Below are 22,611 nucleotides of genomic sequence, written 5' to 3' on the forward strand. Positions count from 1 at the left end.
CCTTTCATTGTAGAGAGCTTTATTGAACCAAGGTGCTGAGGGGGTGTGTCTTTTCCTTTTGCTTTGGAGTGGAGCGACATTGTCGATTTCAACTGCTAGGACTGAGAGGCACTGAGTGGTGAGAGCATTGACATCCATGTTAGGGTCAAGTCTAGGAAGTGACCGCATAGCAGAGTCACAAAAAGTGTCAAGATCAATGTTTTTAGTGTTGCGGAACCAGGTAGTAGCTCTTTAAGGTTGGCCGAGAGTTATAAAATGCGAAAGTTGAAAACGGAAGGGAACGAGGAAGTGGTCAGACCAGTCTACATGGATGGGGGGAGCAGTAGTCAGCAGGTCTGCTTTGGATATAACAAGATCCAGAATTGAGCCCTTGAAATGAGTGGTTTCCGAGCAATGTTGGAAGAGTTCGTTGGCTGAGAGAAAGGTGGCAAGCTTTTTGGCAGCCGAGTCTTCCAAAGAGCCCAAAGGGGATTAAAGTCACCCAGGAAGATCTGTCTGTCACTTTGAGAGAATTGGTCACTGATGAAGTCAGTGAGTTCCTCCACAAAGGAAGAGCAGTTACCGGGTGAGTGGTAGATGGCATGGAATCTAAAGGGTGAACCATGATGTATTTGAAGTTCTAGGGATAGGCATTCAAATGTACGGAAAAGGGCGGTAGGGAAGGCTTTCATTTGAAGTGAATTCCTGAAGACACCGCCCCCAATTTTGTCTGATCTGTCATTTCTGAGGATAGAGTAGTCAGTGGGTACCAGTAGATCAAACAAAGTATGAGAGGAGTCATTAAACCAGGTCTCAGTGAGGAAGAACATGTCAAGATTCTGGAGGGTGATAATGTCAGAAATTTCCAATTTGTGTTTGATTGCAGATCTGCAGTTGTGGAGCAAACAGTGCAGCTCTGACGCAACTGTTTTGGTGATGGGGGTGTTAGGGCTGTTAAGGGAGATAGGGATAAGATTCTTGAATGAGGATGCCCGGTAAGAGGGAGGCTGGTCGGTTCCGACAGAGTAGATGGTCTGATTAGTGCACTGCTTAGAATTAATGGGAGATGAAGGTAGTGGGGGAGTGATGCTGGTGGTCTTGTAGCTGGCTAGTAAGTTGGAGATGTCTGTAGAGGACAGACTGTGGTTTGCTTTATTGGGGCGTGGGAGCACGGAACTCCTCGGGAGGGTATTAGGGAAGGGGGACATCTAGGCGCTTAAAAGTGAGATGGACGCTACAAGCTGGGAAATGGAAGAGATGAGAGAATCAAGTTTATTTTCTAGGGAGAGGAGAGCTGAGCACGGAGTGTTGGGTGGCCTGATGGATAAGGGTGGGAGTGCGGAGGGTGAGGGGGATGGGTGGGGGAACAGGATAAGGGAGGTGGTGCAGAGGGTGATTGAGGACGGGGAGGGATGGATGAGCGGGAAATGGGAGGGACTGAGGAAGGACGGGGCAAGGTGGGGGTGGGGGAAAAGGGAGGAAGTGCAGATGGAAAAGGAGGGAGGGGAGAGGTGGGGGAATGGGTGGGGAGTTGGGGCGCAAGGGTAGAAGGTTTACACAGAGTTTTGTTCTGACTAAAACCTTCCAGGCATGTTGTTCCTAAATATATAGAGCGCGTGCATTTAGCTATTTACATTGCACCTTCTGAGCATAATTACAAAATGCACGCGCTGTGTATATTTTAAAACAACAAGCCCGTAATGTTTGACTAAGATGGCAGGGTGCTGGCATTTTTTTCATGTAGGAGTGGCATGGGCTGAAAGTAAATAATAAAAAGACGTGCTCTGTGGTGAGGGAGGGGGAGGGAGTTAAAGTGCTGCAGGACTGTTATATTTAGTTTCAAGGAACAAAGAGAGCACGAGTAGAGGTGCTAATAAAAGTTTTCACATTTTCTAGTAATTTGAATAAGCAGATCGGCTCCTTTGAGTTCCTTTACTTTAAAAAAAAAACAGAAGTACATTTATATATCTCAAACTCGACCCGAAGGCATTGGAGTGCTTTACACGCGCACCAGTTTACACTGCAGCTCAACCTGCAACTCGCGGATTCCACTCCAAATAAATAGCCGACTGTAGAAATATTCAATGATAGTAATATAGTTGGAGGGTTTGACGTCATAAATAAATGCGAGTTTAGAATCAATCAACTGTTGCAGAACTGAAGTAGCCGTGCCCAAGGTGAATTTACAAATACACCTTCTCATTTTGTATTTTTATCAAGATGAAAACAATAAATGGAGACTTGTATGTGGAATGGAGAGAGGAGGAAAAGGTAAACCGCCGGGGCCGCAATTATACCAAAAGTAAACAAATACTTTTTTTTCTAATTCTTTTGTTTTGTAGCAATCGCGGCACCAGAGGATTACATTTCAGCATGTTAAAGTAAAGCGTTGATTCCGAGATTAAGGGAATGGACGCTCGCTTGTGAGACAGGCATAAGGCTGATGAAGGAGCTCACAAGGGAAATCTTTTGTTTTGCAGCAATCGCGGCACCGGAGGATTAGATTTCAGCATGTTAAAGTAAAGCGCTGATGCCGCAATTAAGGGAAAGGACGTGCGCTTGTGAGACAGGCATAAGGCTGATGAGGGAGCTCACGAGAGAATTCTTTTGTTTTGCAGCAATCGCGGCACCAGAGGATTACCTTTCAGCATGTTAAAGTAAAGTGTTGATGCCGCGATTAAGGGAAAGGACGCTCGCTTGTGAGACAGGCATAAGGCTGATGAGGGAGCTGACGAGGTCTTGTGGGCACTGAAGCTCGACCTGTGAAATAGCAGCAGGGATGGGGGCGGAGAGGAGGCTATGAGGGAGAGCGACGTAAAGCCATATGGCTGCTTTGCGAGCGTGCATGCCTCTATGCCAGCGGTAGCACTTTCAAAAGTCCCATACAAAATGTCTTTCTGAGCCAGCGCATGCGCTGGGCTCAGCGAGACCTAAAAATCTACAGACACTGGTGCCAGGGGGTCAAAGCGACTTGGCTGGGAGTGTCAGGCTAGGCCCTTTGTCCTGCAAGAGCGTTTCTTCGCACCTCGTTCGCATCCCCTGGAATGACAATACAAGCCCTCACCTCGCATCAGCAGGAGGGGGAAGGGACTGTCTCAAAGGATGCAGGTGAATCGCGCTTTCCTCTTTGAAAGTGTAAAGCTCTCCCCGAGCAGTAACAGGGAAGGGAGTTTCCATTCTTAAGCCCGGGAGAAGGTGCAAAACAACATATTTAAGAGTCAATGATGTCACAGAGGGTCAGGATCTCGCAAAGCACAGACCGACAAGGTACAAGTTCAGCAGCCGCTTGACAATTTCATGTGCTGTGTCTAAATATATTTGTAAACTAAAATAAATATTCCCGGTTTTATTTTGGCTTAAACAATCAGTTAATTTATCCTGATTCTGGTTCTTTTCCTTCTTATGAAAAGTAAACATGACCTGGAGAATGCAAGGACCGTGGAGGCCTTTTAACTGAGCTTCCTCTGCTGAGCAGCCAAATTTAAAAGTGTTGTAAATGCATTCTGACGCCCTCACTTTTAATGTGGTGTTTCAACCCCCACGGCCAAGGCCCTCTTTTCACGAGAAGTGTCTTCCACTAGGATGGATTCATTTTTTAAGCAAATACCTTCCTGGACAAGGTCCCTCGTGCTTTCATCTTTGATTACAGTATTCTGGTCTTGAGGTGAATGTCGCTCTGACTTTCGAGGTACATGACACAGGCTTAAATCCATTAAAACATGTAAGACCGAGAAACCAATGCATCACACTTTCATGGTTGGTAGAAACAGCCATTTTTGTTATTAAAAAAACATAGATCTCGTACTTTTATCATAATAATCACTTTAAACAGAGCTTTTGGGAATGTGATTTGTATTCTTCTAGTTCATTTCATTAACTCTTGGTGACCAAAAGACTGTGTTGAAAAATTAAACGTGCAACCTGCAGAGGTGAGAGTTTAATCCACCGAGTTAAATTGAAACACAGTGCTAAGAATGATTAGGGACACAAGGAAAACGTTTGATTATTGTGCCACAGTGTAATCAAAAGCATTTTCACAGATTTCACTAAAGCACAAGACAGCAAATGGCATGGGCAGGAATAGTGGAAGCCCCCTTAAGACAAGGGGGCAGGTACTATACAAGTAGCAAGTGAAACGTGTAGATGCAGAAGACATAATGTCCCTCTACGCTGTCTTCTTGGATTGGATCGTAACAGTTTACACACAGATTTATGTAACATAGAGGTCTCATCAGCTATTCTATTGAGATTTAACATGCAACCATGCTGATCTCAGAATTTTTTTCAACTGAGCTATTACTAACATCCCTCCTTCTCTCAGAACTGAGCGCGCAGTGATGCCTGGCAGTAGAACAGAGCGTCACAGGAGCACTCTATCTCGGTAATATAAATATCAGTGCAGAGTTTAGATCAACCCATGCCAATGTCTCACTTATTGGATGCCATTGCTTGGTGTATCTTCGGGTAAAGGTGCAATGTAACTCTTGAGTAGGAGTGTTCAAGGTTCAAGACTTCACAACTTTGGGAATTCAATATTTAAACTTCACCAGTTTGGCTAAGCAAAGTGCTCACACAGTTTTTAAAAAGCACCCTCAGTAGCAGTGGCACTGTCCCAACTGCCATTTTGGGTATGTTAACTTTACAATGCATCCTTCACCACGTAGCACCTTTGCCAGGTAGTGTTTACTGTGCAGGAAAGTACCACAAAGGCTATTTATAGGTACCTTACAATGCAGGACTTTACCATACAGGTAAGTTATGTTTTTTTAATTTCATAAGCACAGATATAGTTCAATGTAATTATGTGAAATATGGCACAATTACGTACAATTAAGTTCAATCACATGAAATAGAAATCCGTCATTTCGTATTACATTTTAGCACAAAATGCATCCCTGCATTAGTTTTTGGCACAGCAACATGTTAAATAGAAGCACTGTGAACACAGTCATTTTTGATTGGCTGTTCCTGTGTATTTGTGGCAATTTGTTACAGTGAATTACACCATTCACTGCAAATTGTTACCACAATGGCCACATAAATTGGTATAATGGCAAATTTTTCTGAAATTACACAAATTAAGCCAGCGTAATTTACATTTTGCCCTAGATATGAAGTGGGTCATTTTCCAAAAATGTTAGGCTATCTGGACCATTGGGTTCTGCAGGACTTCTATGGAAGTCCAGCTGAGCCCAACATTTTAAAACTGCTTGAATCACATTGGCTGATTGAGCCTTTTCTCCTGACACCCAATGGGGTCCAACAATTACCCTGGACTGTACTGCAGGCCCTCACACTCACATCACAGTAACATTTTGCAGGTGCCATTACTGGACTCAGTGGGCTCAGTACCAAAGTCCTGGAAAAACCCCAGAATAAAGGCGCATTGTAGGCACCCCTTGGCCATCAGGCTTCTTACACAAATAATCACAACAGTGACATCAGACAAGACTTCATTAGTGACCATTACATGCAGGATTACTAGTAATGACCACCACTGTACATCTGGCAAGTTCACTGACATTGTCCTTAAAAATGTGTTATCAATTTTGATTTGGAATGCCTTTAGATGCCCCCACTGATTAAAATAATGATTTTCTTTGGGCACAATGTACTAAACTACTCTAATGAGACCAAACGAGGCCCTCCTGTGAGGTTTGTCTGTCCTCCTGTGGGAGTCTGTACAAGTGTCTGCCTCATGATACCTCTTAACTGTTCAAGCTTCCTTGGGAGTACCACAGTACTAGAAAGTAATTACAAAGTACTGAATGGTGTGGTTGGTCAAACATGGGGTTGTGTGCAGGGCCCTCTGGTCATCCCTAACAGCACATGGCCAAAGTTCAAGCGCAGCAGGGGTGGCTGCATGCAAAGGGTTGGATGGTGGTCCAATTTAGAATTTGATTTAAAAAAATCTATGAAAATACAAAAGGTTAAAGTGATGTTTGGTTAGATTAGGTTCTAACACCTTAACATTTGTTTTAAAATAAAACAGAAATTCACTGAAAAAACAAGGGTTGATGTTACCTTATTATTAGGCGGCGGAAGGCAAGAACAACTAACGTTAAAAAACCTAAAAAAACACTGAAATACACCAGTTATAGTTTAGTCAACTTCCTATATCTTGCAGCTTCATCATGCACTGCCTAGGACCTCATAAATGAAGTAACTTATCAATCAATCAGGGAATTGTTAAGCGCACTACTCACCCGGGAGGGTCTCAAGGCGCTGGGGGAGGTGGGGTCCGGTCAGACGAAGAGCTAGGTCTTGAGGATCTTTCTGAAGATGAGCAGAGAGGGGCGCATCTGATTTTCACTGGGAGCTTGTTCCAGGTCTTGGCTGTGATGTAGGAGAAGGATCTTCCACCTGTTCTGGCTCTGTGGATGTGGAGGGTTTGGCCAAGGTTGGCGGATCAGAGGTTTCTCTTGGGTATGTGGAAGAATATTCTTTCATTGAGGTATTGGGGTCCGGTGTTGTGGAGACATTTGTAGGCATTGGTGGGTATCTTGAAGGTCACTCTCTTCTTGACGGGGAGCAGGTGTTGGATGATGTGTTCTTGTCGAGGGATGCCGAGGACGAGTCTGGCTGCGGTGTTCTGTATGGTCTGAAGTTTGCGGAGCAGGGACTTGTTGATTCCAGCGTAGAGGGTGTTTCCGTAGTCCAGTCTGCTGGTTATGAGTGCGTGGGTCTTTCTTAATTCAGTGGGGGGGATCCATTTGAAGGTCTTGCGCAGGATATGGAGGGTGTTGAAGCAGGGGACATGAGGAGGGAGTAGTCGAGTATGATGCTGAGGTCAGTGGGGGTGAGCGGGCTGCCGAGGGCATTTGGCCACCAGGTGTTGTCCCATGCAGTGGGAGAGGGTCTGAGGACGAGGGCCTCCATCTTCTCTAAGTTGAGTTTCAGGCAGCTGCTGCTCATCCAGGATGTGACGTCCTTCATTCCTTCCTGGAGTTGGGTGGTGGTGGGATCCTTGGTGAGGGAGAGGATGAGCTGGGTGTCGTTGGCGTAGGAGACTATGTTCAGTCCGTGCTGTCTGACGATGGCAGCTAGTGGGGCCATGGAGATGTTGAAGAGCATTGGGCTGAGGGAAGATCCTTGAGGTACTCCGCAGTTGATCTCTACGTGTTCGGAGAGGAAGGGTGGCAGTCTGATTATTTGAGTTCTATCGGAGAGGAAGGAGCGGAGCCATTTGAGGGTGGTTCCGTGTATGTTGGCATCATGGAGTCTAGCATCGAGAGTACGGTGGGAGAAGGTGTAGACGGCTGCGGAGAGGTCAAGTACGATCAGGGCCATGGTGTATCCTTGGTCGAGGAGGATGGGTGGTGGCTAGTACGGCGGTCTTGGTGCTGTGGTTGCTGTGGAATTCGGACTGGGAGGGGTCGAGGATGGAGTTCTCTTCACTGAACTTCGTTAGTTAGGCGTTGATGGTCTTCTTGGTGACTTTGGCTGTGAATGGGAGGAGGGAGATGGGTCGGTAGTTCTTGAGGTCTGAAGGATCTGCCGAGGGCTTCTTGAGAAGGGGCTTGACCTCTGCGCATTTCCAGTCATCAGGAAAAATTCCAGTTTCGAAGGAGGTGTTGACGGTGCGTTGTAGTTCCGTTGCAATGGCAGCAGCAGCTCTGTGGAAGATGTGGGAAGGGCAGGGGTCTGTGGGTGCTCCTGAGTGGATGCTTTTGTGGTTGATTCAGTGTCTTCTGTGGTGGCTGGGGTCCAGGCAGAGATCGTGGGTTGACGGTCGTTGGTGGGGGAGTGAGTGGTTTACTCATCCTGTGTCAGTTTGTTGAAGTTGTCATAGAGGGACTTGATTTTTAGATGGAAGAAGGCGCTGAGCTTGTTGCAGAGGTCCTGGGAGAGGGTGATGTCCGTGGCTTCGCTGGGGGGTTTAGTGAATTCTTGGCTAATGCTGAAGAGTTCCTTCTAGTTGCTGGGGTTGGCGGTGATCTTGTTCTGGATGAAGGTTTTTTGGTTGATCTGATGAGTTGGTGGTGTTCTGTCATGGCGTTCTTGTATGTGGTGTGGTCTTCCGAAGATTTGCTGTTCCTCCAATTCTTCTCAAGATGTCTGCAGGTGCATCTGGATTCATGGAGGTTGGCAATGAACCAGTTGGCCTTTCTGGAGTGTTGTCTGTCGGGGTTGCGAAGGGGTGAAACATCTGTGTAGTTCTTGTGCAGCGACGTTGGCGTCTGTCGGGGTGGGGGGCATTGCGGTTGAGGGTGGAATTGAGGTGCTCCTCGGTGACCTTGCTGCAGTTCCTTCGAGATGGGCAGGGTGTAGGTTTGAGAGCAGTGGGTTTGTTGACGTGGAAGTGAACGCAGTGGTGGTCAGTCCAGAGGGTCTGAGAGGTGTGGCTGAAGTGGACGTTGTTGCCTCCTGCGAGGATGCCATGTGGGTGGGGGTGGTGATGAGCTGTTGCAGTCAGAGGTTGGCGAGGTTGTCCAGGGGGGTGGAGGAGTTGGGGTCATTGAAGTTGTCGAGGTGAAATTTGAGGTCTCCGATGAGTAAGTAGTCCGTGGAGGCGATGGCACGGAGGGCAACGAGGTTGGCGATGGTAGTGTTGAGCACTGTTCAAGGTCCGGTTGGCCTGTAGGCAAGGGTGCTGCTTAGAGTTGTTCTAGGGCTGGTTGAGATCTGGAAGTGGAAGTGTTCCATGTTGGTGGATAAGTTGTTCGTGGTGGAGGTGGAGAGATGGACAGAGCTCTTCTCTTGTGTGCGATGGTGAGTCCTCCTCCTGGGCGGTTGGGCCAGTCCTTCCTCTGGATCTTGTATCCATTGGGGATGGCAGAGGCGATGTCGGGGGCAGAGGAGGTTTCTGTGAAGAAGGTGGCGTCTGGCGAGAGGGTGTCAAGAAGGTTCCAAATCTCTATGGTGTGCAGGGAGCATACATTGGGGAGGATGCACTTCAGGGCTTCGGTGGTGTTGCCGTCGGGTGTGGGGGCAGCGGCCTTGGTGGTGCAGAGAGTGGTGAAGGGTCAGCAGCAGTGGCAGCAGCAGAACTGGCGATGGGTGGTGTTCAGCGTGGACAGCTTGCAGTTGTTATTCCTTTGGGGGATGAGTGTGAGGACGGCAGCAGAATCGTAGCGGTGGGTGGTCGGAGAACCAGGGTCCCTGGCGCTGGTCTGGTCGTAGACGGGCTTGCCTTTGGCATGCCAGTGGCGCGCCCACTGTGCATGGCCGCCGTTCGTTAAGTAGGGAAGTGGGAGGGAGGCGCAGTGGGAGTGGGAAACCGGCGATGGAGGGGCTGCAGGGGCAGCAGCGGTGGAATAGTAGGGCACAACAGGAAAAACAGGGAGAAGGAAAACAGGCAAAGAGGCACAAAAAAATAGAAGGCACAATCACAAGCACAGATCAGAGGTACAATTACAGAGGCACAGGATAACAGTAATTAGAGAAATAACAGAAAGCAAAAAGTGGGACAGTAACATGGCACAGAATAAGAGAAATTACAGAGCATAACAGATAGCAAAAGACGGCACAATACCAGGGCACAGAATAACACAGTAGAACGGGCACAAGATGGTATTTCTCATATCGCTAAAACTTCAATATGATGTTGTAAAGGTTATTTTGGAGCTAGTTGCTGTGCAGACAATTAAGATCTCCAAACACACCATTGCCATGTATCATTCCTATGCATGAAGTGGTGCATGTGAGTAGTTGGGAACAGCACATTTAAAATGAATGGGATTCCACCCCCTACTCCTCAGACTATCGGGAATCAGGGCCGGACTGGGAACCAAAACCGGCCCTGGCAAAGTGCTCGGCTGGCCCCCCGGGGCTTGGGGGTGCCGTCGAGCTCTTTGCCAGGGCCGGTTTTCGGACGATTTTGTTACAGGGCTGATTTTGCAGCTATGATGCAAAAACGGCCCTGTAACAAAATCGGCCCCCAGGGGCCCCAAACCGGCCCCCACCCGTGCGGCGCACCGGGGGATTGCCCGGTGCCCGCTACGGCCAGTCCGGCCCTGTCGGGAATACCATCATCTTTCACTGCAAAATGCAACCCTAGTCATTCAATCATCTAGCCATTATCTAAAAGTTCATATTACATTGTGCATATTAATATACAAACAAAGGAAAAGCAAAATAAAGACTCTAAATTCCTGGTACAAGCATTAAAATGTAACAATAGATATTGATGCCTGTACATTATGTGCAAAAAATAATAAAATCAGTTTATATTGAATATCAGTGTAGTGCACCATCATTGTTTTGTTGCAGATGAGGATCAAATGGCAATAGCAAAGTATTTTGGGACTTGAAACTGACCTATTTTGCTTTTAGTGATGTTCATAAGAGCACTAACAATTTTCAGGCTAAAAAAAATCTAAATTCAGCAGCTTCATGTAAACAAAGTTTTATTTTAATAAATAGAGAAAAGGTTAATATTCATGAAAAATATTTGGATAAACACAAGTTATAAAGCTTTTCCTTTCAAATGTCTGGCCTTCTGGCTGATAGTGTGTTTTTCTGGTGAGCAAAGTGTGTTTAAATGCAAAGTGTGTTTAAGACCGCAGTACCGCCTCTTGCCTACATGGGCAGAGCTGAGCAGAAATATAAACACACTTGATGAAACACAGGTCCCCACAAGGTCATTTTTTTAAAGTTGTAAAAATTGGCACACATGTTAGTACGTAGGCCTCAACTCCAGTGACCCAAATAGAAAGGTCCATTCACAAGTATTAATTTCTAAAACATGCTACATGCTAAACCACTTATAGGAAGAGTATTCCATTGTCCAGAAAATGAGGGCACACTTTATGCACGAGTCCAGGACCGTACTTATGTCCAAGGAAAGGCCTAGGCCTTCATGCACACACTAGGTTAGGGTGAGGCTGGTGCCAAAATCAAAAATAGAGATACCAGATTTTCACAGGGGAGCACCACTGTATATCATGCAGGGGACATTCCTGTCTCAACAGGAAACATCAACCAGCCTTCCTTGGAAATTCCATTGGCACTAAAAGTGGGGGACCGGGAGTGCTACAGCTCCCCCATAATACCCATGCAGGAGTTCAAAAGGTGAATGAGCAATAGAAATGCCATTAGTATAGTTAGGACTCCTAACTTTACTACTACTAAACTGACAAAAATCCTAATTTTAAGGCTTTCGTTATTCACAGAAGGCATTTAGAAGTCCTAAAGTTAGGAGTCCTAACTATACTACTACTAAACTGAGAAAAATCCTAATTTTAAGACTTTCGGTATTCACAAAAGGCATTTAGGAGTCCTAAAGTTAGGACTCCTAACTTCTGTGAATACCGAAATGAGTAAGTGCCTTCTGTGAATACCAAAATGAATAAGTACCTTCTGTGCATACCAAAATGGTAGTAAGTTTAGGATTTTGTCTTAAGTTAGTTCTGTGAATCGGGCCCTATGACATCACTTATGTGACATTGATAGCAGCACCAGGGTCAGACTGATTTGGATATGGCCATGTCTGGACTGAGGTGGCGGAGTGAGCTAAAGAATGATGATGGTTAAACCCAGATCAGTTGACTGGGGGTGAGTACTTGCAATGTTCAACACTCCGTCCATCATCCCCTTTGGTTTTGGATTGATAGCAGCATCCCCATCACTGCTAGGACATTCCACCCCCCCCCCCTCAAGTCCGCTAACCTAATGATAACCCTCACCTTTCCACCACTCAATAGGCTGTGACTGAACCCTTATCCACACATACTCCCTGCAAATCTCAGTGACTAAGATACCGACCTGTTTGTCCACATCTACCTGGAGAATCAACGGCAAATGGAAGGTCAATTCTGTTGTAGAACAAGAGCCCAGCACTGTCCTGGTTTAAGCGAAACACCAGCACTCTCAGCTTCTCTGTTGGGTGTCTTTGTGACTATACAGGCTGGGGCGAGCATGGCAGGGTGTTTTGGAGGTGACACATCTTGTCAAATAATAACTATTTCTAAATGCGCATCACTCAATTACCTGGAGAGAATACCTATTTACATTTATACAATCCAGAATAAAACAACATTAACTATAAGCCTTTCACACCAACTTGTAGAACTGCTACATTTCCGAGGATCAGTGAGTGCACAACTCTGGAAACAGTACCGCAACCATCACATACTGCATGCTCGGTGATAAGAGAACACACAGGAAACGGGAAAACAAAACCCTCTCAAAGTATGACCAAAACCTCAGGGATGCAGCTTCAGGGTTAGTGTTAGGGGTGTGGAAATCAGCAAATAAATGCATTCTTAGCTTGGTAGTTGGGTCTGGGGGCCCTGAATTAGGTCTGTTTTTCACGTCATCCTAGTTTCACTAAGAGGTAATTTTTGGGAATGAGGAACTTACATATATATAGTGACCAGTTTACTAAAAAAGTAGCAAATCTGCACCTACAAAAGTACTGCTTGGATGAATGGATATTTGCTACTTTTTAGAATCCACAATCATTGTTAGTAGTAGGCGTGTAGAGTTGCACCCGTCTTTCTCGGCATATTACTGGCAATCAAAAACCCATAAGGCGATGGGTTGAATGCTGGCAAATAGTCTAATCACTGTAATTCCTCAGGGTAACATTCCAAACCCTTGTTTTTCACCCACTGTGTACCTCTAGACAGAGGACCTGATTTAGGGTTTGGTAGAACAAAGGCAGACAAGGTAGCAGAGGACTTTAGTGCCTTTACTCCACCTGCCAAGTTTATAGATGTCTGCCAGCTCTGCGAACATCTTTAAATATTGGCATGAACCTGCGTTATTGTGGTTTCTGTCAATGGAAGAAAACGTTTATGTACAGCTCCATCAAACATGACCGCTGACCATCAAACTTTTCTAAAGTATTTTATACTGTTGTGAGGGCCATTTTAATTGCTTTACTGTCCCTCACATCCAGGATATATTTGATGGTGAGGGACAGTAAAGAAAAAGCCACTCGACTATCCACTCTGAATAGGTCGGAGGGTCAGATGGCTTACCTCCGAGAGCATCTTATCTGCCTGGCCCTCGGACAAAGTTTTACACCAAATAAGTAAATTTGACTCTGTCATAACAGTTGCTGTCCGCCCAACTAAGAATCGGGCAGGCAGACCCTTGAGTTTGGCGAACAGGGTACTATGTCGCTGTTGTAAAAGAGTACCTGTCTGCCAAATCTAAATCAGCGCCCCCAGAGGCCCACCTAATGGAAACCAGTGCTGATCCTGCTTCTCATGGGAACAGTCCATCTTGTACCTTGGTCACCTTGTCCATTACCCTTGCTGTCCAGTTCCATTTTAGTAGGGAAATTGGAGATTCACACCCCTTGAATTCCCCAGACTAAGCTACACCCTGCAAAAACTGCAGCGTTAAACATCTGAGAGAAAAGAACACATTGCTGTTACTGTACAACACTTCAAAGTCTTAACAGAAAGGACACACAGAGTGCCTGATTCACCCAAAACAATACACTCTCAGAATGCTTGAGAGGTAAGGAGGCAGACATGGATGGTCTCTATGTCAGCTTTGGAGTATCACTGAAATGTGTTGTGAGAAAAGGAGGGAGGCATGTAAGTGCCTGAAGGAGAGTGTATAGTGTCCAGAACATCTCTCTGTCAGTTGGGCAAGACCTGAAGAGATCATATTGATAGTTTTAGAGGTGCTAGTGAGGTCTGGAGTGACAGGGAGCAGTTTAGGAGCACAAGAGAATTGTGAAGAGCGGAGGGAATCTAGGAAGTGCTGAAGAGAAGCATGTGTCAACGCCATGACAGTTTGTGCAGACCAACTAAAAGGAAAATCAGAGAAGGAATAAGATACCCAATGCATTACCACCTGTTGATTTATGGCAAGGTGCTAACCTTTTTTGGTGATTCCGAAAACAGGAATGGATTTTGGTGTTCAATGACTTGATAAATCCAGCCCTAACTGTGTTCATTTGAGGCACTTATTTTAGTATAACACAGACTAACCAATTCTGCGCATAGCTGTTTGGAAAAGTGCCTTTCAATAATCCCCACATATCAGTCTATCAATCAAGCTGTACTTATATAGCACGGCTTATCACCCTTGAAGGTATGCAGGCACTGGGCTTCGGGTCTCAGTCAAAGAGCAAGGTCATGAGTCCCTTCCTGGAGTCTTTCAATGAGGGACACACACACACACAAACACACACACGTGCTCCAAATTACAATAGAAATTAGTTAAATAAATTACTAACGTTTTCAGAATGTCCAACATGCTTTCCGATTCCTGAAAAAAACAGAAAAAAGTACAACCAAATAGATTAGTCTTTAAAGCAAAGTATCCAGAGCCAAATTTAGAAGAGTCTAGTGCTGCAGAATGTGGGCATGACTAACAAGGAGATGATCAAGTGTGACTTCTATAGAACAAAAAAAACAGAAGCACAGCACTGCCCAGCATTGGCACAACAGGTGTCCCTGCATGGTTTGTGAATACGTTGAAAGACGAGCTCCAGGCCTCATAGACATGTTTGTAGGGACAACCCACAACTAGCAGTCAGGGAGACAGGGCTCACATAAAGAGGGAGCAAGAAGGAAATGACCTGGCCACCAATGAAACCCAACAGGAACAAGTAATACACATCAGACCAGAAGAGTCTCTCAGGGGAAGACTTCACATTTACCTTAACCCCTTCAGTGCCCGCCCCTTTCCCCGCCCTGTGCCGGCCGTTACATTAGCGGGCGGGGTTTATGACGAGCTGGACTCGTCATGGGCACAGCGCAACCGCGGCCCATGACGAGTCCAGCTCGTCATGGGCACCGAAGAGGTTAAAGAGAGGGGGCAATGGCAATTTAAGTAGAGGGGAATCTTCTGGCCAGTAACTCACCTTCAGAAAGTCCTTTGCAGGCAGAGTGCACTCTTTTATCTCAGCGATCATGTTAATGAAGGGAGATATTTTATCAGAGGCATTGGCTATGTCGGCCTCATCAAGGGCTAAACATTTTCCCTTCATCTCTTCAATTGTCTTTAACAGGATGGTTTCAAATTTTCCCAGACACTGATGCAGGTCTCTACAATGTTTCTTTACGTCATCACTCATTTTTTCAAGGATACCCTTTAAATAAAGAAGAATAGCTGTTAGATCGTCTGAACAATAACCCGCAAAAGCATCAGTGTCATAAATCGATGTACTTTAAACACCCAGTGGGTGTGCTAGAAGTACCACTATATATTAGATATTACCTAACAAAATATGAAGAATATAAAAAATATCTAGGTACCTTCCGTTAGTTGCAAAATACCGCCCTATAAAATGTGAGAAATAACATGCCACACTAAGAACCCGCAGTGAAGACAAGAGAAGCTAAAGTAGTTAAACAGACTTAAATTGTATTTCAGTACAGATGGACCACAGGTAGAGAGGCGAGAAAGAGGCAGTATTGGATCTGGCATCCTTGGCGTAGTTTCCCCAATCCTTTTGCCTGCTGGCCTCCTGTGTTTGACTGTTTTTGCTGAGTTTGTTTTTGCTCGTTTTAGGAATCTGGGCACTTTACCACTGCTAATCAGTGCTAAAGTGCATGTGCTCTTGCCCAAAAATATAATAACAATTGGTTTATCCACAATTGGCATATCTGATTTACTTATAAGTTCCTAGTCAAATGCACCGCATGTGCCCTGGGCCTAGAAATCAAATGCTACTGGTGGGCCTGCAGCACTGATTGTGCCCCGTGTTTAAGTAGCTCTTTAGACATGGCTCAGGCTTGCCACTGCAGAGCCTTTGTGTGCAGTTTTAAACTGTCATTTCGACCTGGCAGGTTAGCCTACTTCCAAGCCCCAGCCTTCCTTTTTTGTTACATATAGGTCACCCCTAATTTAGACCCTGGACAGCCCATGGGCAGGGTTGCAATGTATTTAAAAAGTAGGACATGTACTGTTAAGTTTGTAATGTCTAGTACAGACTCTAAAATTGGTTTATCACTACTGCAAGGCCTATCTCTCCCATAGGATGATATTGGGACTGCCTTATGACATTTTATAAGTGTTGTTTCCAGCTGGGAAAATATAGAAAAACTAAAATCGGGATCTCTGGACTCATAATTTAAAAACACAATTTATGGTGAAGTTTGTTAAATTGCAGCTCCGAAAAGGCCACTTTTAGAAAGTCGGTATTTGGTTTACTTATACCATTCCGTGCTTTCTGCCTGTCTCCGTAATACACATCTGGGGTGCGTGGCAGCTGGCTTCCTGCATTCCCTCAACCACATACCAGAACACCCAAAGGAAGGGTAGGTGTGACTGAACAGCCATCTGTATGTTGATGAGTCATCCTGAGGCAGGATGAGAGGGAGGTGGTGATATTCTGCACCTGAAAGGATTAACTCCTGTCCCCACATAAAGGGTTGTATACCCCATTGGAGTAAGTCTGGGACCAGGGCAGGGAGGGCAGGGTCTTGTGCACTTCAAAGCATCTCTTTGAAGTCTCCCTTCTTCAAAGGTCAAATGGGGTATACGTACTGGACCTCTGACACCATGAACTGAGAGCACTTCTGGAACTGATTACATGCTACCAGGAAGAAGGACTGTTGTGCTGTCAGGAGGGACTGTCACTTTGCTGAAGTTCTTTATTGTGTTGGCCTGCTGCTTCTGGGAGTGAGAAGGACTGGACCTGACTCTCAATATCCCCAGAACCTAAGGCTCTCCAAGGGCTTGTTGTCTTGCCCCCTGTTCTGATGTCTCAGAGCCATCAAAGACTTCCTGCAACAGCACATGAACTCTGCAATCTGTGAGTCCTGTCTTACCATGTGGTGCCAATTCAGTTCTGGGGCAATGGAAGTGAATTTCTGTGTTGATCCAACAGAATCCATGAAATCGATGACTTTTTGCCAACCAGAACCAATGTATCTCCTCCGGCGCCAACCCAGTTGCTACTCGATGACATTGCTTCAATGGAATGCGTGGCTTGAAGACAATAGATTTGACTATGACACATCTCTGACATCAAAAAGGGGATCATTAACAAAGCTTTGCTGACTGCGCGGATCATTACTGACACATCGCCTGCATCCATGGGATTGACTATGCATCGCCCCCTCTGATCCTCGCATCTACTCTGAAGTTGACGCTTCCTCCATCCAAGGTACTTTTTCAGTGGAAGCTGTGTGAGTCCTGTAGTTGGCCTGTCCTCCATTGTGGTTGGTGTGAACTTTGGATTTACCCCAGTCTAGCGCAATCAGATGTCCCCGGTTGGAGCTTTAGGACTCTAAGCACTATAATTTCATTTAATCTTTAGAAATTCATAACTGTTTCTACTTATTTGGGATTTTGTTGTGTGGGTCATGTTTTACTCACACAAATATTGGCTACTTTTCTAAAGTGGCGTGGTGTCCTTTTGTGGTGTTTTCACTGTGTTACTGTGTGTGTTGTGCACAAATACTTTACACATTGCCTCTTGGTTAAGCCTAACTGCTCTGTGGCAAGCTACGAGAGGGTGAGCACAGGTTAATTTAGAGTGTGTTACTGACTTACCCTGGCTAGCATTGTGGTTCCTGCTTGGACAGGGTTCATATCCCTGCCAACCAGAAACCCAGTTTCTAACAGGAGGCTCTCAATATTAAGGAGAACCCAGGAAATAGTTAAATTGCCTCAACCACAGGCAAACTGGGCTGTGGACTCCACTTGACCAGCGCTGTGCTAGTCTCGTGGACTGTACGCAACACTACACATATTCATCTTTTATAAAGAACAACCATAATATGATAAATATGAAAATCAAAGACAAAATATAACTAAAAAAACAAAAGACATTTAAATCTTTTGAAGTAAAGAATATTTATCAATGGCAAGATCGTATCATAACCATACTCTGAAAATCATAGAACGATCTTACTTATAATCTTTCATCCATGCAGGTGGTATTCCCACAGCAATAAGGACCATGGCATGGCTCCTCTCTGAACATAGTGCAAGACTCTACTGAATTGGGGTTAACCTGGTAACATTATCAGTATTCACCTTATTTTGGTTTAATGTCACTGGTGCAACTTTTTACACACAGCGGTAACCTATCACGTTGTATCCATTAAAGCTTATCTAACCTGATTGGTTTACATGCCTGTAGAGCCTAGAACGGTGAAATCCTGGTAGTTGAGTGTGGTGTAGCATTATAGGATCATAGCATGTCCTGGACTGCTTTGTTAATATCCCACCTATTGGCTGCGGCTAATCTAATGGTTACACCACTAACCCTGTTCTCTCTCTCTGCTAGACCATTTCCTTGAGAGTCATATAAATGTGTTCCGTGTTCCACTCCTGTCTCCTTAGTAAACCCCACCATCTCACAAGACCTGAGCTGTACCCCATTATCTGTAACTAGTTTCTTGGGTAGACCTTCATGTGCAAAATTCATTTGCAAACATTTATTGACAGAAGATGTGTTGGGAAGTTTTCACAAAGTTCAGCTCTACTGATATTGACCTGTAATCAACCAGTATCAGAGCTTATTTGATCTCATAGTTAGTAAAATAACCTAAAACTCTATTGTTGACTTCTCCAACACCTTGTTAGATAATTCCACTGCTACCTTGGGGGGTGTCCTAGTTATCAATTGTTTGTCGGCCTTACTGCAAACTTCAAACCCTTCCACCTAAATCAATCTTTGGCCGCCAGTGCGTTTTGCATAACCATTTTTTTAGAGTCATACCTAAATATCCAGATCCAGTAATCTACACCTTAAAGAACTTGGAGCAGCCAACTTATCCCCTTGAAAGGAAAGCTATTCTCCAACAACAAGCCTGATTATATTTTTGTAAAAATGTATAAATCTCCTGTAAGATTTCTTTCTTTGGGCCATCCATGAGCAATCCAGTGAAATACCTTTCTCATTAAAATATAATTTGACACAGCATTTAACCATTGATACTTTGATTTACAAGTTTGAACATCAACATCTACAGAAACCATTATGCCTTCTTAAGTGTCTGTGCTGCAGATATCTTCATTGTTGATTGGAAATCTTGCAAAAAATGTATTTTCTTTTGTTAGAAGATCCAGTGAAATTATAGTGTAGCAGTTTAGTAGTGAGCCTAGTTAATCTAGCAGTTAGCTTCTACAAGTTTGCACTTGCTTTACCAAAAAGATACATTAGTAGTTTATGATCCTTTTAAGGTGTTGAGTACCCCACAGTAAGTTGCTGGATTTTAGTATTGCCCAAATGCAGGCTAATATTGCCTTTCTATTTCAGATAAGATTTCTCAGAAACTCTAAGTACTCTTGCAATAGTTTTTTCTACATTCTTGCACTTTTGTGTGACACCAGCACCTAGGTCTTTGTCAATGGCATCAACTGTAATGTTAACTGGTAGACCTAGAATGTAGGAAGGTACTAACAGATCTCATTTTATGCGTGAAAATACATCATCCTCATTGCCAAATGCAGCAAAGACAACAGCAGCAGAAGTATAGATGGACCTCAGGGAGAGCGGCGGGAAAGCAGCCATCTCAGGGGAAACCAAACATAGACTCCAAATGGTCTGGAGAACCTAGGGAATGGTTAAATTATAACTGAAGTTCAATATATTAAAAGTGGCAATAAATATATTATCCCTTCAATTACAGTACAATAAATGATGGTAAAAAAGGTCCAACCCAAAAAATCTTCTGTTAGTTGAAGCACGGCACCCAGGAAACTACAGAATTGTGGTTAGCTGTCTCTTACATTAATGTTATCCAGACAAATAATAATACATTAAGAAAACTGAAAACTAATACGTATACATAAAGAGACTTTGGGCCTAATTACGATGTCGGATGTATGACACAGTTGTGGTCTGGAACCGACCGACTATAGGTCGACGGTCCTGACCACTGGATTTGGATGCCGCCGCCCTATGGGCGGTCGGAAACATCCATTTCCAAATGGCAGCTTGTGCGGCAGGCAGAAAAGGCCTGCAACACATGCTGCCATTGGGAAATGGACGTTTTCAAACATCCTTGCACTGTTTGGCAGGCACCATGCCATACCTGCCACACGATGCATTAATGTTAAGGGGGCCCTCCAAAGACACTTTCCGACAGCCTTTCCATGTCGGAAAGGCCAACATGAAAAGGCTGTCGGAAAGTGCCATCATAATCCCAGGGGCGGAGCCAAGCCTGGCACCGCCGTCATTAGGGGATTGTGGTGGCTTCCGATTCTCCGACTGGCTCCTTGTGCCTGTCGGAGGCGCATCGGAATCTACCCGCAGGTTTCACTCCAACCGCCGTCATCTTAATGCGGTGGTTGGACTTAAAACTACGATGTTGGACGAAAAACCTCCGACAGCTGGTCGGAGGCTTTCTGCCCGACATCGTAATTTGGACCTTTGTGTTCAAGGCCCTTTACCCATTGCTCAGTTGGAATGTCATTTCGTAAATTGAATCAGGCAACAGAACAGCAAGAATAGAATGAGTCAGCCATTAACTTTGTTGCCAAAGTCATTCACACCTCGATCAGCCCCAAGGACAGCCACTGGGTATTTGGGCTGTCAGACATCATGAAGAAGGGCATTTTTCCTATTTACCTGTCCATATGTGTCTGGCCCTGTACCAGTACACAGGATGGAGATTTCTCTTTTGCCACTGACATAAAATGAGGTATTCAGTAATCTGCCTTTGCAGTTATAGGCAAGTTCAAGGAGTGTCTTTGGAGGTACTTCTCAATAAATACTGTAAGAATTTAGAAAAGGGGATTGGAAATCATGTGTTTTTCTTTCTCTTAGAAACTGCTCTGCCTCTGCATGAGAAGAGACAACCGTGATGAGATGGGAGATATCAAATACTAAGCCGATATTGCAGGATGTGTGCAGTTGAAACAGAAGCTGCCTGACACTGTAGTAAAGCCTTAGCTCTACCCTCAGAGACATCAATAACAGTAGTCTGCCGTGGGTGGCTACAGCGCTGTGTAGGATGGCTCCTGCAGGTTTAGTTTCCACTGCTGTGCCTGTGAGATGAAGCACTGTCAGGCTAGTGCTCTCCTTTTCTTCGTAGAAGCAGTGTATTCAGTGAGGAGCTGTGTGGGAGCATAATTAAACACGCATTGGCAAAGCCAATAGGTCTAGCCTTAGCGAGGCAATGCAATGATTACTTTTTGTTCTTTTTTTCATTTGCAAGCATGTGCCACAAAAGAAAAAAAAAGAATACATGCTGTAGCATACACACGGCTGCCATATGATTAAAGTAGAAAAACATACTGTAGGAAATTAGCATACTTGCGTGATGTACCCCAAGATTTGTGCCCTTTCTGTTTTCCTGGCTTTTGAACTTACTGCTCCCCCTTTAAATATGGTTAAATTAGCATCCTCCTAACTGGCATAATTAACTTGCCTATAAGTACTACTATATGGTATAGATTTTACCCAGAGCCTGGAAGTTAAAGGCCAACAGTGGACTGCCGCACCTTTTGTGCTATCAAGTACAGGGGCAATGGCAGTGAAAACATGTCTTCAGGTCTGCAGGGTGCTGATTTGGCTTCGGGTGCCCTTTTGTTTCCAATGGAAGATCTCCAGTCGGAACAAAGACTGCAGGCTCGGGCACGGAGACTTTCTGGAGGTGACCACAAGTTAGAAAGGTAAGTTAGGATACTGAGGATGCTTGGACACCATAGGTTAGGCCACTCAAGGCCTTGCAGCATTGGGTGCAGGGGTGTCTTTAGGCCTTGGGTACCCTTACCAGCCCCGGTCGCGGTCAGGGGACTCTCCAGATAGAGGTTGCAGGCATCGTCGGGCGACTTGAGGGAGGTCAGGAATAATTAGATCCTAGGTTGGCTTCACTGAGGAGACCTCCTCGTGGTGTTGGGTCACTTGAACTCGGACCGTAGGCATCGGAGGCAGAGTGGTGCCAACTCGCAAATTTGGCCAGAGCCAGAGTCTGGTTCTTGAGCAAGTCCGGTGCTCACGGCAGACAGAGTCTGTGTAGGGAAGGCAGGGCAAGTCCTCCGGGTTCTGGGGGGCTGCTGGCTGCAGGACACACTGGGATTCAGCTGGTACAGGTCGAAGTCGGGACAGGCCGGTAGGGCTGGGGCCATGGCAGTTGGTGACCCCCTCTTCTTCCTTCAGCACAACCCTTCGGTCCTTCTTCTTCTTGCTTGTCTGAGAAGGCGAGGTTTGGGATTGCCCCTAAATACTAAATTTAGGGGTCTTTTAGGTAGGTACATATTGTAAACAATGGGTCCCTTCCTTGGGGGGTTCACCCCCTATTATGCCACCCTCCATTGAGAGGGGGGTATAAGCCTCACTCCGGTTGGCTGGGTCCCCTCATCTTCAAGATGACGGGGACTGAGACTTGTGTTTCACCTCGTCTCTCCCACCCCTCCTATCTTGGGTTTCCCATCGATTCTTCCTCACAAAGTGGAGGTTAGAACCAGTGAGGCCAGTTGCTGGGAGCAGCAAATTGCTGGGTCAGCTTACAAAAGCAGCAAGCCTTGAAGCTTCCCCTTAGTGCACCCTGCCCATCCTGGGGGAGAAGACTTTGCACCTCTGCCGGGGATGTGCTTTGTCCCAGGACCCCAACAGCGGGAGGCTCTCAACCTAGGAGTCCAGAATCATGTCTGGGGCGGCAGCTGGCGAGCAGCCACGCAGCCTGGACACTGGAGTTAGGTCATTTTTAAGGGGGCATCTCTAAGATGCCCTCTGAGTGCATTTGGCATTAAATCCCACACTAGCATCAGTGTGGGTTTAATGGGCTGAGAGGTTTGATACCCAACTTTCCAGGATTCAGT

The 22,611-nt window shown here is 45.4% G+C and overlaps 1 protein-coding gene across 3 annotated transcripts in view; it reads right to left on the reverse strand.

Annotated features, from left to right (window-relative positions):
- LOC146854122 (E3 ubiquitin-protein ligase TRIM39-like) overlaps positions 1 to 22,611 on the reverse strand; it is a 387,595-nt gene that overhangs the window by 326,955 nt on the left and 38,029 nt on the right. For all 3 annotated transcript variants that reach the window (XM_085650514.1, XM_085650513.1, XM_085650512.1), the window contains exons 2-3: positions 14,750 to 14,977; positions 14,120 to 14,151 (exon numbers count right to left, since the gene is read on the reverse strand). In XM_085650514.1, coding sequence (XP_085506640.1) covers positions 14,120 to 14,151; positions 14,750 to 14,977 — 260 coding nt within the window. The remainder of the gene's footprint in view (positions 1 to 14,119; positions 14,152 to 14,749; positions 14,978 to 22,611) is intronic.

This window comes from Triturus cristatus, chromosome 4_1, assembly GCF_964204655.1.
Source record: "Triturus cristatus chromosome 4_1, aTriCri1.1, whole genome shotgun sequence".
NCBI classification, from domain to species: domain Eukaryota; kingdom Metazoa; phylum Chordata; class Amphibia; order Caudata; family Salamandridae; genus Triturus; species Triturus cristatus.